The 17,302-nt window shown below is 37.5% G+C and overlaps 3 protein-coding genes across 3 annotated transcripts in view; 2 read left to right on the top strand and 1 right to left on the bottom strand.

Annotated features, from left to right (window-relative positions):
• The window catches only part of LOC133838565 (limbic system-associated membrane protein), a 100,206-nt gene that overhangs the window by 12,020 nt on the left and 70,884 nt on the right, over positions 1 to 17,302 (top strand). The window lies entirely within an intron of this gene.
• Positions 1 to 17,302, bottom strand: part of LOC133838583 (sorting nexin-21) — an 82,537-nt gene that overhangs the window by 22,972 nt on the left and 42,263 nt on the right. The window lies entirely within an intron of this gene.
• Positions 14,619 to 15,601, top strand: LOC133847201 (accessory gland protein Acp29AB-like). The gene is made up of 2 exons (XM_062282081.1): positions 14,619 to 14,720; positions 14,780 to 15,601. The coding sequence occupies exons 1-2, from the start codon at positions 14,661 to 14,663 to the stop codon at positions 15,446 to 15,448; spliced, it is 729 nt and encodes a 242-aa protein (XP_062138065.1). The 5' UTR covers positions 14,619 to 14,660; the 3' UTR covers positions 15,449 to 15,601.

Genomic DNA, 17,302 nt, shown 5'->3' with positions numbered 1-17,302 from the left:
GCTCCTGGTCAATTTAAAACAAAGTCTCAACCAGAAGCCATTGTGGGCCACTTATGTGTGTGTGTGTGTGTGTGTGTGTGTGTGTGTGTGTGGGTGTGCCATAACTGTTGTAGTTGTTGTTGTTGTTACTGCGGCGGATTTATAAACTGGTTAACAAAGTTGTGTGCTGGGCATTCATGTAAATATTTAATGAATTGCATTAGCAGCGAGTGGCAGACTCGAGACTGAGACTGAGAGACTCAGAGACTCGGAGACTAACTTTAGTCTAATTAAATGGCAGGGCCACAAAGTTTTTGGTGCAACGACTTTAAGCTTCAACCCAACTTGCAATTTGTCACTTTTAATGACTTGTCAGCGGGCGTTTTGCTGCATGCCGCACATGTTGCCGCCACCTAGTCTCCGCCTCCTCCTCTTCTCTCTTCGACATCGACTTGGGAACCTAATGTAATTGAAAAGTTTTAGCAGCATGCCACAAGAGAGAGGAAGATGCAACGTTGCCGCCGTTAACTGTCTTGAGCTGCCGTCTTAGCCACAACTGCAACTGCCACTGCAACAGAGCTTGGAGGCAACAGCATCATCAATGCAACGGCAACGGCAGCGACAAGAGCGTTGAGCAAATGGAGCGTCATGAAACAACAGCACGTCCTTGGCAAATTCAATTTGTCAAAAAGATGCTGTCACGCAGCAATTGCTGAATGCTTACTTAATTCCTATTCCTATTCGTGTTTCTGTTGCTGTTGCTCTTACTGTCAATGCAACGCGTCTAACTGCAAATGCTTCAACTTCAGACGGACTCTAAACCAAACCAAAATCAAGCAAGTTATTACAGCATTTATGCACAACACGAAACTTGAATTCTCTTGCAATCTAGTCTCAACTTTTTCTCCTCTTCTCATTAGGTGTTCTATTGCTAATTTCATGTTTCCCAGTCTGTGATAAATTCTTCTCTTATTTCACTTAGTTTCTCTCTGTTTTATATTCAATTTTTTTTTTGGTCATCTTTCATTGATTCTTGTCATTTCTTTCATAGGTTTTTTTCTAATCTTTACAAGTTGCCTTTTTCAATGACTTTTCGTAGTTCGCCTCTTCTCTATTGATTGCGTTCATATTTTTTCCAATAACCAGTTTCATAGCATAGTTAAAATGCTCCATGTTGAGTGTATGCTGCAGAAAATATCGTTTGTTCGCCGCACGTGAACAGTTAATAAATGCCAGACCGAAACGCATTGAAGGATGCCACAGTGCGTGATGCAATTGCTGAAGCGTTTGCTCTGCGGTTTCCCATATCCTGTAACTAAAGTGAGTCTATGATGGGGTATATGAAAGTAGTCTAGTTTATGTGCTGGGTATCTGCTAGTCAGTCAATCGCTGGCTTCTGGCTGTTGCGTGTTGAATGGTGGCATCATTATGACTTATTGTTCGCTGGCTGTTTACATGGCGTATGAGCAACGGAAATGAGGGAATGATGGCAGCAAAACGACTTGCAGTTGCCACTTACTTACACTTTTCGTCTCGAGCGTTGCTTTGGCCATTCGAGATCAATCTCGTTGCAAATTTAAAAGTGCATTTAAGCTGCACCACAATGCAGCCATAAAGCCAGCAGCCAGCCAAAAGGTGTGGAAGGGAGAAACTTTTCCAACAGCAGCGGCAGCCCAAAACGAGTTGAGCGAGAAACCTTTCAAACTTCTTATGACTTTTGCAAGTAAAGGAAAAACGAAAATGGGAAAAAGTACGTAGAAAATAAGAAAAACTTTCGCTGTTGAATAACAATAAGAAATAAGAAAGGGAAAAGCTACAGTAATTTTCTGTTGGCTGCTGTTGAGTGGGCGCTAGAAAACTCACCTAATGGCTGGCCAGATAAGCGTGCGTGTAGCGAAAAAGCTGAGAGAGTAGTAGAGTAACCTTTATGGAAATACTAATTAGAAAAGTGGGAAAAACAACAGCGAGCTCAGAGGGAACGCTGGGGACGACAGGGAAACATCTCAAGCAAACAAATAAAATTTACATTTTTGCTGAAATCCTTTTGGCTCGTCTCTCTGTCATTTGCACGCGTCGCCTGCAATTCTCAACAGTGCTCTGCTGTCTCTCTGTGTTCTGTTTCTGTCTCTCTGTGTTCTGTCTCTTGCTGCGTCTGCTTCCTTGTACAATTTCATTTTCAACACAAAGTTTTGTTTTATTACCCGGAGGACACGAACAGGACTTTGTAACTTACAAGCCAAATAACAAGTTGGACGAGAGGCTAGCTGCAGTTGTTAAAGTTGGATTTGATAATAAAATTACTTTTACAGTTGCCTTTGCACTGTTCTCTCTCTCTGCTCTGTTCTGTTCTGTTGCGCTGTGCTGAGTAAGTCCATAAGTCCATCTTGGCCCAGTTTTGCGCCATTGCGCCGTGACTTTGTAATGAGCCTTTGGGCCAGCAGAATGCAGCAGCAGCATCCTTAAAGTTGACTCCCAAGACAGACGACCAAATCAATCCGGAGCTGCTATCCAAACACACACACACACACCGACACACACATGTAGATATGCAATTAATGACATAATGTTTGCATAACTAAATACATCCACATTCACATACGATTCTCAGTCCCAGTCCCAGCTGCAATCCCAATTTCTGCTTTCAGCATTCTCTATGAACTTGGTTGTTGCCTCTTCCCTCGACGCACTTAATAACGCATATTATTCAAGGCTCGCCTCGTATGCTGAGTGTATTTGCCCGCTGCCTAATGAACTGGCTACTTAACTGAATTCCAACTCGAGCCACACACACTCACAATAATGATGAGAGGCCAATGCACTCGAATGTCTGGGCTTTAGTTACTTGACCAACATGTTGAGCAGTCAAATGTGTTGCCAAGTTTTGTTGCACTTGAAATTGAAATATGAATTCCAACTTGAATTCACCTTTGTGGTAAATGGAGAGCTCATTATCAGCCAATTAAATTTAATGCAAAATACAATTTAAATGAGGAGTGAAGTGGTAAAATATCTGGAAAGTGAACTACGGCTGAGTGAGGAAAAACAAAATTCGATCAGCTGATAAAACAACATACGCTGTAGTTGTGTTTGTGCGAGACCCTTTCACTATTGAAAAAGTCAAAAGAGTCTATTAAGTTTGTCAAAATCTAAGTGTGTAACAGAAGGAAGAATGGAAAGATACAATTCTGATTTTATTTTTAATTAATAGCTGAGTAGAGTGTTGATACGAGTATCTTTCACCACAGTTACTTTAGAGGTTAACTTTTAAGTAAAAAAGTCAGCATAATTAGATTATTAACTATAGCAAAAAGGGTCTACTAAAGTTAAAACTTAATTGAAATTTTTATTTAAAAATACATTTTTATGCTGAAAACTTTCATGTAGTATGAATTAGTAGTAGGGTCTATTATAGTCAAATCATTATTACACTTTATCATGCTAAATGTTTCAAAATTCGACTTGGAATGAAGCACGTTAAACAAATTCAAAGTTCAATCTATAAATCAATAAATTAAAACATCTTTAAAGCAGTTAAGCTGCAAAGTGCTCAGCTGTGATGTTTGTGCTTTTAACAGCTTCTCAATTTTCATGGCTGACACAATTTGGGCATTCAACTCGAGGCTGTTAACGATCTCGGCATAACCTTATTTTAGCTACAATCACGTAGCCAACGAGAGAGAGAGGGATAGAGAGGGATAGAGAGGGAGAGTTGCAAAGAGTGAAAAAGATAGCGAGAGTTGTTTTTCGATTCTCGTAAAAGCAATCGAAATAAACGTCTGCAATTTGTGTCGGCTGCTTTTGGTTGCTGTTCTGTCAATAAGTGACTCTTAATAATGCAAATGCAGTCGACCAAGTCGGAACAGCATTGAACAGGCAGCAGGCAGTTAGGAGGCAGCAAACAGGCAACTGGCAATAACAGCAAGACAGACAAACAGAATAAGAGAGAGCAAGAGAGAGGGAGAGAGGGAGATGTGTAAACTGTAGCATACTTTTTTGGGCAGCTGTGTTCGCTTATGAAGTGCTTGCTGTGTTGATGATTGAAGAGTTCTTGTAGCTGTTGTCGTTGCACAATGCGTGTCCGTTGCCCCACTTCCACTTCCCGCTTCCCTTTCTACCTCTCCTCCTCCTCCTCTCCCTCTCCCGCGGCAACAGCAGCCCTTCAACCATTAGACATTAGGTGCTGCGTGCTCGTCTGCTCCAGTCTATGCATGTCCTTGTTGCGGCACAGCCACGTCAATCAGCAGCAGCATAGGAGTGGGAACAACTCTCTCTCTAACTTTGCCAACTAAAGCTGCTGCTGGTGTTGCAAGGTGTGTGGCTTTGTTTGCCCACCGACTGGTCGACAATTCACTTAAAAGCGGGGCACGTACAACTGGAACTGCAACTGTCACTGCCGTTGTCCTCGTCCTCGTCCTCGTCGTTGTCGCTATCTTCCTTCCATCTCTAGCTCTCGCTCTCTGTGTCCGTCTATTCACTTTGACAACGCACTGCTTTTTGCCACTGGTGATATGCACATGTCCAGTTTGCTTTGCTAAACTGTTGCCCAAAAGTCGAAAATGAAAGAATAGAAAGCCATTGACTAGAATGTAGACTTTAAATTAGATTTTCTCTTTCAACTTTCAGCACTTTCCATGCAACTCGCTTAAAATGTTAATCATACGCCATGTTAGCAGACAGCGAACAGGTAAAACTGTCAGCGGATTGAATCAGAAGTGCATTATGTCCCTCATAAGCATATTTATGCACTCACTTTGCACATTGTCTGGACCGCATAATGGAGGCAAAAGTCTTGGCAACTTTCACGCTAATCTATGCCACAATTATTAGCATATGCTAAAACTTTATCGCTGCCATCGCCATCGCCAACGCCTTTGCTTTTGATGTTGCAACAAAGTTATTGAAAAGACTTCAAGTTGGCCCCAACAACGTTCAGTTCAGTTGGCGGCTCATTAAGCGGCTTTTAGCTGGCAAAAGTTGCACTAAATGCTGGCAAAAGTTGCACTAAATGCCCATGATTATAGTGATTAAAGTGGAAGTCAAGAAGGAGAAGACGAGAGACAGTTCATTGCACTGCTAATTGAGTGCTGCGACAGTCTAGACACGAGTGAAGACAAAGGCCACATTATCGCGCCCATCTCAATTAAGACGTAAACATAAAAATAATGTCAGCCTCATCTTCTAGTTTAGTTGGAGTTTTTCTTGGCGTTTCCCTTGATTAATCAATTTGTTGCGCATTTAGTGGGAATGCCTTTGGTCTTTTAATAGCTGTGAATCATCTTTGATATAAGCTAATTTGTAGTTGAATGCTTTATTGAAAATCTTTTTAGCGTGAATTGAATTCTCCATTTTGACATTTCCAATTAAACATTCATTATCATTCATATCTTCGATGATAATAATTTGCAATATTAAAACTGTTTACCGCGTGTCTTAGATCCGTCAATAATTCGGATTTGTCAGTCTCATCTTCTAGTTGGAGTTTTTCTTGGCGTTTCTCTTGATTAATCAATTTGTTGCGCTTTTAGTGGGAATGCCTTTGGCCTTTTAATAGCTGTGAATCATCTTTGATATAAGCTAATTTGTAGTTGAAAGATTATTTCTTAGAATGCTTTAGACCAACTCTAATTGCATTGAAAATCAGTTTAGCTTGAATTCAATTCTCCACAGCTTGAAGTGTGTTCAATTAATTTGACATTAAACATTCATTACATAACTTCGACGATAATTTAATGTGCATTATTTAGACTGTTTACCGCGTGTCTTTGATCCGTCAATAACTCGGATATGTCTAGTCAAACACGACAAAGCCCAAAAGCCTCGAGAGGTTATCGTTGGTTAACTGTGCCATAATGGTCATCAAGTTTGGCTTTGAATGTATTTTTGACTATTGAGCGATTGAATTATTTAGCGCACATTGAAATGGCAAGCTGCTATGGCAACTTAAGGCCACCTATTAAAATTTAATTAGTCTATTTAAGGCACCAAACTGAAACCGAAACTGAATTTGGAGACTGAGACTGAACGTAAGAGATGGCCAACTATGCAGTCAAGTTGTTTTGGGTCTCGACACGCGCTTTGATGAGCTCAAGATAAACGTCAAACTCAAAGAGCAAGTTTTAAGTAAATTCAACGCACATTTACATTCATCTCTGTATGTGTGTGTGTTACGTCTGTGTGTGTTGTTATGTCAATCTGAATTTAATTACATTTCGCTCGACTGCCTAAGCCGCTTAACATATTTTGATTCATTGCCAGCATCTGTGTGGGCGTTATCAATGTGTCCCGTGCCGTTGGCCATTCAATTTATTTAAAGCATAGAAATTAGATTAAACAAACAATGTGCGTGTGCAGCGCTTAAATTAGTTTTGATATTTGTAAATTGATCTGTTTGTGATAAACGAGTAAAATAATAGAACAGAGATATGCTAATTTATTTAATGTCAAGTTTATGTTTAAGACAGTTTATGCTACTTTGAAGAAATAGATAAATATATTAATTTTTAAAATGTGAAAGAAGAGATTTATATATATGATATGTGAGTAAGCTTTTTGACAGTTTATCTAATTACTGGATTCTTAAAAGATTTGAGCAAACAAAGAAAGCTTAGTTATTAGAAGTTCGCTAGAAAAGTATCAATGACTCAGTTTATAAGTGTGATTCATTGTGATAAGAAAATCTAATATTACAATCTAAATTGCGTTCTGAAAAAGATTTGACCCAACAGAAGCATTTGCCCAAAATTATGTACTATAAAACTCGATTGTTCGAAGTTATCTAAGATTTGGGTTGACACTAGTATTATCTATTATTACTATCTAAATTGCCTAATCAAAAGATTTGAACAAACAAAATAATCTTGATCCTCAGAAGAAGTTTAAAATTTATGTTGATACAAGAATATCTTTTATAGAAGGAATTATAATTATTGATTCAAGTTAATGGATAAGAAAATCAAATATTTGTAAAAAATTTCATGACTTTACAACATATATATTATATTATTATTATTTTATAATTCGCTTATAATTTAAAATATGAAAAAATTATTGTATAATTCAGAGAAAAAAGCTTAAATTCCACAATGCAATTGAAGTTTTTATGCTCCACGTTTTCGTAAACCTTTCCTCTGAATTGTTGCCATTTAGCAGGTCGTAATAAGTTAAGCGATTTGGGCTGTTAATGTTTTGTAATGCTTGTGTGCGAGAATATAAAAAGTTTTTAATGCACTGCGCCTAAGGTTATGCAATAAAATTTTTCGGTAATTCTTTTTCGGCTGTTGCGCGAGTTGCGACGTCGACGCCCCTTCTAAGAATCGTGTGTTAACTTTTTACACGTGCAGGTGTGAAATGTAAATGTGAAAAGTTCAGTTGACTCGTTGTGCACACACAGCAAAGAGAGAGAGGAAGGAAGAGGGGAACATACACATACACTCACATAGTCATGCAGTTGTACAGACATTTACCTTTGGCGTTGCGCCAACTTTAATTACTTTGTGCAAAGTTAAAGGCATGCGAGTTTAACTTTTTAATTAGTTGCCAGCCTTCAATGCAATCAGCGAGGATCTGACAGCAAGAGCAACGTGCGCAAAATGGGTGAAAGCGTGAGAGAAAGTGGAGAAAGCGCAGGAAATGTGCCTAAGCGTTTGTCCTGCTGCTTCTGTTGCTGCTGCTTCTGCTGCTCTCTGTTCTCTGTTTACAAGCTGTTAACATGCAAATGAAACTGCAGTCGCTCCGTGAGAAGTTTAATGAATTCATTTGGCAGCTGCCTTTACTTTTATTGATGAGCTGCTGTCAATAAGCTGCAGCTCTCTCTCTCTCTCTCTCTGTCGCCTCCGGGCAACGTCTCTGCTTTATTTATGCGATGTTCACACTGCAACTGACACCCAGAACTTTCCCCTTCTCCTCTTGACTTATCAATGTGGCATGTTAATCAAGTTTGTGTTATGCATGAGCCTCGAGCTCTCGCAGCTGCGAAATCCTTAAGCCTTCAGCTTCAGCTTCTGCTGTCCTGTCTCATAATCAGTTGCGGTTCTTCGCTCCTCCCCTCTCTCAATATGTGCGTATGCTCTCATATGTAAACTGCTTTCAGACAAGCAGCTAATTTGAGTCAGCCATGTGGCTCATTATTGGCCCATTGCCAACGCCAACGCCAACACCAACGCCAACTGAACTGCGGTTCTAGCTTCCTCTTGGCATATTGAATAGGCATCAGGGAACTTTAATACAAATCGAGGCACGCACGAACTGCGCATCCCGAATTCCGGATGTTTTATGCAATTTGGCGTAAAAACAAATCACATGTAACACAAAACAAAAATAAGCCCGAAAGGCCTAGCACTATATTTAATGCACATAGGCGAAGCTGTGATGCTCTTTTGTTTGCCTAATACGAGGGTGATATAGTGAAGCTGTTGAAGACAGTTCATTTCATGCCTTGAATTGAATTCCAGGCATCATAGGCACCGTATTTTTAAGTGATTAAACAATTCATTTGATTTGAACTGTACTTAAAGTGAATTTAAGAAAAGCAAAAAATTAACTCAAAATAATTTGAATAGTGCACTTATGGTATTTTGCACTCATGGTATATTTTGCACTCTATGGTATATTTTGCATTCTATGGTATATTTTGCACTTTTTGGTATATTTTGAATATCATTCTATATCAATATATCAAATGTAGCTTTTGGTATATTTTAGGTTGAGTAGCAGTCCGACATATTTTGCACTTTATGGTATATTTTGAATGAAGTACTATACCAACATACCGTTTGGTATATTTTAAATATTTTTGTAGTATATTAATTCGGTATATTTTAGAATTAATACCGCACTGTTTAGCTTTTATTCACAGTAGGTAGCGGGTATCTCACAGTTGAGAACCTTCAATTGTAGATTTCTAAGCCTTATTTACCTTATGTATGCTAGATTCTCTTTTGAGTTTAATAATATATTCAAAGAATACAATAGGGTTTCTAGACACTTTACATAATTTTGATTTGCTAAACTTTCTTTTGAATTGATTTGATTAGAATGAAAACTGAAGGCAAGGAATTTATTATCCATACAACCATTCAACCACGATATGCACAGATATTCAAAACTTATTTCCAGATTCTCACATCATCTGCTAGCTGTGCTATATTTTTACATCAATATATCTAAAAACCAAACCAAGCTTAGTTTAGTCACTTAGTTGACTAACCTCTCACGAAAGGGTATTAAAAGAACGTGGCTCGCGTGTGGGACATGTGCGTACGTGTAGCGTGTAGCCAGTAGTGCGAGAGTCAATCAATCGGGCATTCAAGCCATTTAGTCAGTCTATCAATCAATGTGGCCCACGGAACGTGCGCATCATTCTAATGACATAACATTTTTAATGTGCCTTTAAATGATGCTGGCAATTGCTTAAAGCAAAAAGCAGGCAGCTTGATAAGACAGATAATGCCTATGACGATGTTTTAATAGTTGCTTGAGGAGGTGAAGCAATTAAATTTTGTGGAGCGAGTGATGAGAAATTGACTTTGGTCAAATAAACATTTTGCCAGGATTAAACTTAAAGTCTCAAGTCAATGCAATCAGACTGGGGATCAATTTCAGTTTGCAGTTTGCAGTTTGCAGTTTGCAGCTGCTGGCAAATTATGCAAATAGAGAAAAAGGAGGGAAAGAGAGAGTGAGAGGGAACATGAGTTGATACGCAGATTGAGAGGAAGATAGTTATCTAAGCTGCTCATATTTTGGTATTTGACTCAGGTAATTTCTTAATACATATTCCGAGTATTTAAGAGCTGTTTGCTTTAAGTTTGTTTTGGTCAGATTATCTAGCAAATAGCAAGCTCTTTATTAAAGCCAAAAGCCCCAAAATATTATTTGTTCAAATGGGAGTCAATGTGCTATATCAATTTCAAAGTGTTTGGCAAACACTTGGCGCAGCTCTTTGCTTGAAATATGCGATATATGATATGCACATAACACTTGCTGCCTTTTGATATTGACCAAAAAGCGTGAGGCGATTGACAAAAGCATAAAAACAAATAAAAACCTTGGCAGCGACTGCCAGATATCCTCTAAAAAGTTTAAGAGGTATAAGAAATAAAGTTGCATTAAATTTAGATTGATAAATACATTTTATTATTATCGCTTTAGTTTTAGGTTCCATTAGCTCTATATATTCCAGAGCTAATTAATAATATTTGATGGTTAATTTCTGACTCTTCCTCAACTCTTGTTGTTCCTCAAGAATTGCCATAGAAATAATTCCGCATTTAAACGATCTTCCTCCAATATTTGATATAATGAATGAAATTTAATAATGAAACTGAAAAGTTTGTTAAATAAGTTTTAGTTTTTTTCAGCTTTATTCCAGTTTAATTTTTGTAATATTTAATGGAGAGATTGAAACTCTTTTCTGAACTCAAATTGAAACCAATTGCTGTAGAAATAATTTCTCATTTCAAGCAACTTACTTTAAGACTTTAGCATTAGAAGTCAATAAATAATTGAACTTTAAAATGTGATTGATAAATACGTTCTTATCTTCGTTTTGTTCTTTGTCAGCATTATTTTTACAGTGTTTATTCCAAGTTAATTTTCCTTACAATAATTTAAACTCTTTTCTCAAACAATAGCTTAGTCTAAGCTGTCCAACAGAGCGTAGTTAAAGGGTATGCGCTTTTCAAAGAGAAATCGAATAAAATGAGATTTGTGCTGGCGACAGCAAAGCGTGAGTGGAGGATGGTGAGAGGAGAGAGAGCGGGAGTAAGAGGAGGGTGGAACAATTGAAATGGCATTAACATTTAGCAAATGGCAATGGCATAAGATAGCAAAGATGTCGAAAAGACGCAGCTGCACTTGGCCAAAATCAAACGATTGCCGTTGAAAGTTTTACCGAAGCGAAGAGACGAAAGTGGGAAAAAGAGGAATGAGGTGAGGTGAGGAGAGGTACGCTTTGTGTATGGAAGTGTGGAAGTGTGGAAGTGCGTGTGTTGCCGGCACGTTTCGTTGCATTTCATTTGATTTGCCGCCTCAATTGCGCACTTTTGTGTGCGCTGCCAGGGTCCAAGTCAAATAGCAGAAGTAGTCGGAATGGCAATGGCAATGAGAGACGAGAAAGTAGAGAGAAGTAGAGAGCGAGAGAGAGAAAATGTGAATGAGATTTGCTTGTGGGCGTGTGCCTTTGGTGGCTTTTAACGCTGCAGCGCAATCACTCGAATATTGAGTTTTAATTTCCGCCGCCTTTTGTGGCAAATGCCGACAGCTGCTGCCGCAGGATATTAAAAATGAACTGCATTCGTTTTTATTTAGTACACTGCAGTCGCAATTGCTTCACAGTTTCATTTGCATAGCTGACACTCCCCTTTCACTCCCCTCACACATAGCTCAAACTCAAGCACTAATGAACTCAAAGGCTCTTCACCCAACAACAACAACAACGGAACAAGAGACTTGTCGCCTTCACACTCCTCCTCTGCTGTGTTTCTCCGCTGTCTGCAGTTATGTGCTGTAAATAACTTGCACACCGGACAGTCTCTCTCTCTCTCTCTCTCTTGGATTTTTCGGTATGCAGGTAATGCCAAAACTTCCGTATCCGGTATCCTTCTCCCCAGCATTGTATACGCAACTTCATTAAAAAAGCCAAGCGGGCGACGGACGACGGGCGACGTTCAACGAACTGTGGTTGCAACCAAGTTGTGGCCAGCTCCAACGTTCTGCAGCAACTAACCGAAAAACCATTATTAAAGTGGAGAGTAGCTTAAAAATATGCAATCATGGGGCGGTCACAACAGCAACAACAATGCTTACAACAAAAGGCATTGCATCCTGTGGAGCAACACAACATTGCGTATACGTAACATATTGCTGTTTGTTATTTAAATGTATTTATGCAGGCGAAAGCAACTCGACGTTGCTCGAGCAGCTGGAATTGGAGAATAGAAACGCTGCAGCATCAGGATACTTTCAACAAATTGTCAAAAGCTGCTTAGTTCAACCAGTTTTGCATCAGGAGTCGGTTACAAAGTGTTTACATGATGCGTTTGATACTGCCGCCCCCTTAAAAATAGAATCGGGGTCGGTTTTGTGGCTGGTTGTTTCTCTGAGATACTCGGGCTGCGGTCCTGCATTTAACTAAACTATTTCAATAAAAGTAAAAGCAGAACCCATCGCAAAATTGAAACTCGATCGAGGGCACACTTTGAGTCTATAATAACTTACTTGGGCTGAGAGTTTGCCTCCGGTATTGTTGTTAGCAAAACACACACAACAAAAAATATACAAATTTGCCTGAGGTATGATTTATTTTTAAACATTTATTTCATTTGAACCAATTGCAAAGCCTCAATTTAAGCTGCAGCTGAAAGTGCGTAAGAGTCTCTCGCAATACATTTTATACGACGAATTTAATACATGAAATATTAAGTACTGAAAATAGTTTAATTTTCGCGTATGTTGAGGAAAGCGCTTAAAGTAATTCCACTTTAATCTGATCTGATTTAAAATTGGTAGAGAAAAATTATACGAAAAGGCGAAAATACTTTTTCTCTCTCTTAATTCATTTGCTTTACTCAGCTTCATTTGTTGCATTTGCATTTCTTACATAATCTGGTTATTTTATTTAGAGTGCAGTTTTCATAATCTCTCTTTATAAATGAAAACAAAAAAAAATTCCATTACGCGACTTTTGACGCATGCAATAATAGAATTCGAATCTCTTCTGTTCTGTCGTAAGATCGACAGATTTCGACGACTTGCATGATTTCGACGGTTGTTTGAATAGTTTAGTCGATTGCCAGCTTTTGTTAAACGAGGTCCAAATTGTGTCGCAATGAAAATCTGTTTATTTTCGATTCTAATCGCAGTGTTTGCAGTGCAAAAGTGCAAAGCAGTGAGTTCTCTCATTACGTAATGCTGAAATTGATAACCAAATCTGATTGCTTCTTATAGAACTGCGAAGAATCGCGTGAACTGGAATCTACTTGCGGCAAATATTGCTTCAAAGTCGTCAGGCCGTTCTTGCAGCACGCAAAGATGTTTTACAGCCAAACTGAGGAAAATGAAAAGTCGAATACTCTCCAAAGCCTCAGCGATAATATTAATGAATTAAGCAAAACTCTTAAAGCGGAAATGTTGTCCATTAATCGAGAGATTAGATTGATAAAACAAAAGTTAGAGCCCAGTGAAGAAATCGATAAATTTGCAAATGAATTAAATAGTCAAAAAGGTGCGACAGATAAAACCGAATTTGAGAAAATAGGTGAAAAATATTATTACATTGAAAATGAACAAAAATTAAGTTGGTCCTACGCTTTGATCGCGTGTCAAAAGAAGGGCGGATATTTGACAAGTATAGAGAATGACAGTGAACGCTTAGCACTCGCACTTAGATTAAGGGGGATTCCTTACTGGGTGGATGTCAACGACATGGAAAACGAAGGCAGATATGTGTCTTCAAAGACTCGGTTAGAGGTAAAATACTTTAAATGGAATTCTTTAGAACCGAGTGAAAATAAGGGGGAAAATTGCGTTTATTTTGATTCCTTATATTTGTCCAAATACAATTGTTGGGAGAAGTTAAATTTTGTATGCGAAAAGAGTTCATAAAAGCATTTGTTTCGTTTTTAACTTAAAAAAAAAACCTTGTGAAATACATGCAATAATCAAAATGTAGTAATCGAATAAATATGTGTAAAACAGATAAGAAACTGTAAGATAGGCGCTTTTCATTTTAATAAAAAGCAAAACATTATAACTCTTAAAAAATACCAAATTAATATACAGCAAAAATACTAAAACTATGCGAACTACAATATTTAAAGTATACCATAGAACGCAAAACGTTGAAGTATTACTTTATAAATATTATATACCATAAAAATACTAAAATTATAATACGTATATTATAAACTACATAAAAATACCAAATATAGCCTTTGGTATATTTTTTTTCGGTATTTTTGTGGTATATTCATTTGGCAATATTTAAAATTCTACTACGTTCAAAAAATACCATAGATTGCAAATTATACCAAAGCTTCAAAGAAACTCGATCGAGGGCACACTTTGAGTCTATAATAACTTACTTGGGCTGAGAGTTTACCTCCGGTATTGTTGTTAGCAACACTCAACAAAAAATATACAAATTTGGCTGAGAAATGATTTATTTTTAAACATTTATTTCAACTGAAAAGTGTTTGGACCATTTTGCAAAGACTCAATTTAAGCTGCAGCTAAAAGTGCGTAAGAGTCTCTCTCAATACAATTTACTATATACGACGAATATAATAAATGAAATATTATATACTGAAAATAGTTTAATTTTAATCTGATCTGATTTAAAATTGGTAGAGAACAATTATACGAAAAGTCGAAAAAACTTTTTCTCCCTTAATTCATTTGTTTTGCTCAGTTTCATTTGTTTCATTTTCATTTTCAATGCTTGCATTTCTTACATAATGTTGTTATTTTATTTAGAGTGCAGTTTTGTAATGTTTCATAATCTCTCTTTATAAATAAATACGAAAAATTCCATTACGCGACTTTTGACGCATGCAATAATAGAATTCTAATCTCTTCTTTTCTGTCGTAAGATCGACAGATTTCGACGACTTGCATGATTTCGACGGTTGTTTGAATAGTTTAGTCGATTGCCAGCTTTTGTTAAACGAGGTCCAAATTGTGTCGCAATGAAAATTTGTTTATTTTCGATTCTAATCGCAGTGTTTGCAGTGCAAAAGTGCAAAGCAGTGAGTTCTCTCTTTACGTAATGCTGAAATTGATAACCAAATCTGATTGCTTCTTATAGAACTGCGAAGAATCGCGTGAACTGGAATCTACTTGCGGCAAATATTGCTTCAAAGTCGTCAGGCCGTTCTTGCAGCACGCAAAGATGTTTTACAGCCAAACTGAGGAAAATGAAAAGTCGAATACTCTCCAAAGCCTCAGCGATAATATTAATGAATTAAGCAAAACTCTTAAAGCGGAAATGTTGTCCATTAATCGAGAGATTAGATTGATAAAACAAAAGTTAGAGCCCAGTGAAGAAATCGATAAATATGTAAAAGAATTTAATAGTCAAACAGGTGCGAAAGATAACACGGAATTTGAGAAAATAGGTGAAAAATATTATTACATTGAAAATAAACAAAAATTGAGTTGGTTCTCAGCTTTGATCGCGTGTCAAAAGATGGGCGGACATTTGGCAAGTCTAGAGAATGACAGTGAAAGCATTGAAATCGGATTTAGATTAAGCGGTCTCCCTGGGACTCCATACTGGGTGGATGTCAACGACATAGTAACAGAAGGCAAATATATGTCTTCAACGACTAGTTTAGAGGTAAAATATTTGAAATGGAAGGATTCAGAACCAAGTGATAATAACGATCAAGATTGCGTTGGTTTTGATTACTTCTACGATATGTCCAATTACAATTGTTGGGAAAAGTTCAATTTTATATGCGAAAAGAGTTCATAAAAGCATTTGTTTCGTTTTTAACTTCAAAAAACTTGTGAGATACACGAAATAATCGAAATTTAGTAATCGAATAAATATGTATAAAACAAAACATTTTAAATAAAAGCAAAAGATTAAAAAATAAAAAAAATACTATATCACAAAAATACTGAAAATACAAATACTATATACTATATATTATAAATTATAAATTTATAAATATACCAAATAAATATACCACAAAAATACTAAAAACTTTTAATGTTATATACTATATATGTAAATATACCAAATACATACTTCGGTATTTTTTCAATATTTTTGTGGTATATCGGTATACTTTAAAATTGTCCCACATTCAAAATATACCATAGAGAGCAAAATATACCAAATTGTCATCCAAAACATCAAAGACCCTAGATGCAGGCGAATGTGCCCATATACAAGTATTTCTTTGATAATTTCTACTATTCTTATCTGATCGCAAATTCTCTCCTTAGAACATCTATCAATTAAGTTGAATCAATAATTCAAACTGTTAATAAAAAGTCGTAAACAGTCGATGGTAATTGAAGCGCGAACGCAAGCCTTTCCACAACAACACCAACAACAACAACTGAAACACAAAGACAAAAGCCAGAATAACAACAACAAGTGCATAGCCAAGCAGCTGCTTAGTGAGGCTGAAAGTGTGCAACAGCTTGGAAACACGCCGCGTATACGTAACGTGCGAAGTGTAGCGAAGCTGTTTAGTGTTTGTTGTTGCATGTTGGCTAATGGCTAATGGTGCGTTCGTCGACTGACAACAAATGCTGCAAATGAGCTGACAGAGGTTATGATAGTGCACATAACTTGCTAGTCATGAGAAGAGGGGAGGAGAGGAGATCGCTGCACTTCTAAATGGGCGCAGTTCAATTAAAGTGCCAGCCATTAGCCAACGTTGCACATTGTCATAGCCATAGTTAATGACCAGTGCGAGAGTGTTCATTTGAAGCTCCACTCCCATTCACTATCCATTATCCTTTTCAATTTCATTTAATTGCGCAAATACCTTACACTTTTCTCCATTATTAGACGCCAGACAAAGTCTCATTCATTACATGCGCTGTTGTGCGTGCGCATGAAAAAGTTGCCAAAGTCATTGAAGCATTGTGCCAGAGAGCTTTGGGCGTGCCTTTGGGCCATGTCTGTCTTTTTCTTCTGCTACCTGTTGTTGTTTATATTATTAAGCACCTGATATATTGGCAAACTTTTGCAACCGAGTCTCGCGTGCAAATGCGAATGCGAATGTCTGAGTCTGAGTCTGAGTGCGAGTTGCACTTCGAGTGCACACCATGTAAATGAAGTAACTTTTGGTTCGTGCTTCATGCTTCAAGCTGACGCCACCAGAGCGCCGGATTGCATAACTTTGTTGCTCCCTCAAGTTCTGTTCTTCCTTCTTTTTTTTGCCGCTCTGCTGCAGCTTATGTCCATGCAAATGGCTGTACTGGGAGTACAGGGTATCATTGCACTGCGACAGTCGCCGCTTGGCACTCTGCCATGAAACACTTCAAAACTCATATCCGTCCCTCATTTTGTTTGCCTGCAAGGGAGCGAAAGATTAGCATACTTTAGAGGGTATTTTTAGCAGGAATTATTGTGGATTTAAATGCTGTAACTACTTAAAATATGTCAGTAAAGAAAATTTAATAATTTTGTAGGTTTATTTGAGTTGTTTTATGAAATTTTAATTGCTCAGTAGCGAATAGTTGCTAGAATACGTTTTCATTTACTACTCAAGATATTTCATGAAGGGAAATTTAATAATTTTGTAATCTAATTCAAGCGAGTTATAAAGAGCATATTTCTTGTTGACAGAAAAAACTAATGCTTTTT

This window comes from Drosophila sulfurigaster, chromosome 2L, assembly GCF_023558435.1.
Source record: "Drosophila sulfurigaster albostrigata strain 15112-1811.04 chromosome 2L, ASM2355843v2, whole genome shotgun sequence".
NCBI classification, from domain to species: domain Eukaryota; kingdom Metazoa; phylum Arthropoda; class Insecta; order Diptera; family Drosophilidae; genus Drosophila; species Drosophila sulfurigaster.
This window is presented reverse-complemented; position numbering and strand designations above follow the sequence as displayed.

Coding starts and splice junctions, on each gene's coding strand:
- LOC133847201 (XM_062282081.1), top strand. CDS start 14,661: ATGAAAATTTGTTTATTTTCGATTCTAATCGCAGTGTTTGCAGTGCAA. Junction 14,721..14,779: donor CAGTGCAAAAGTGCAAAGCA/GTGAGTTCTCTC, acceptor TGCTTCTTATAG/AACTGCGAAGAATCGCGTGA.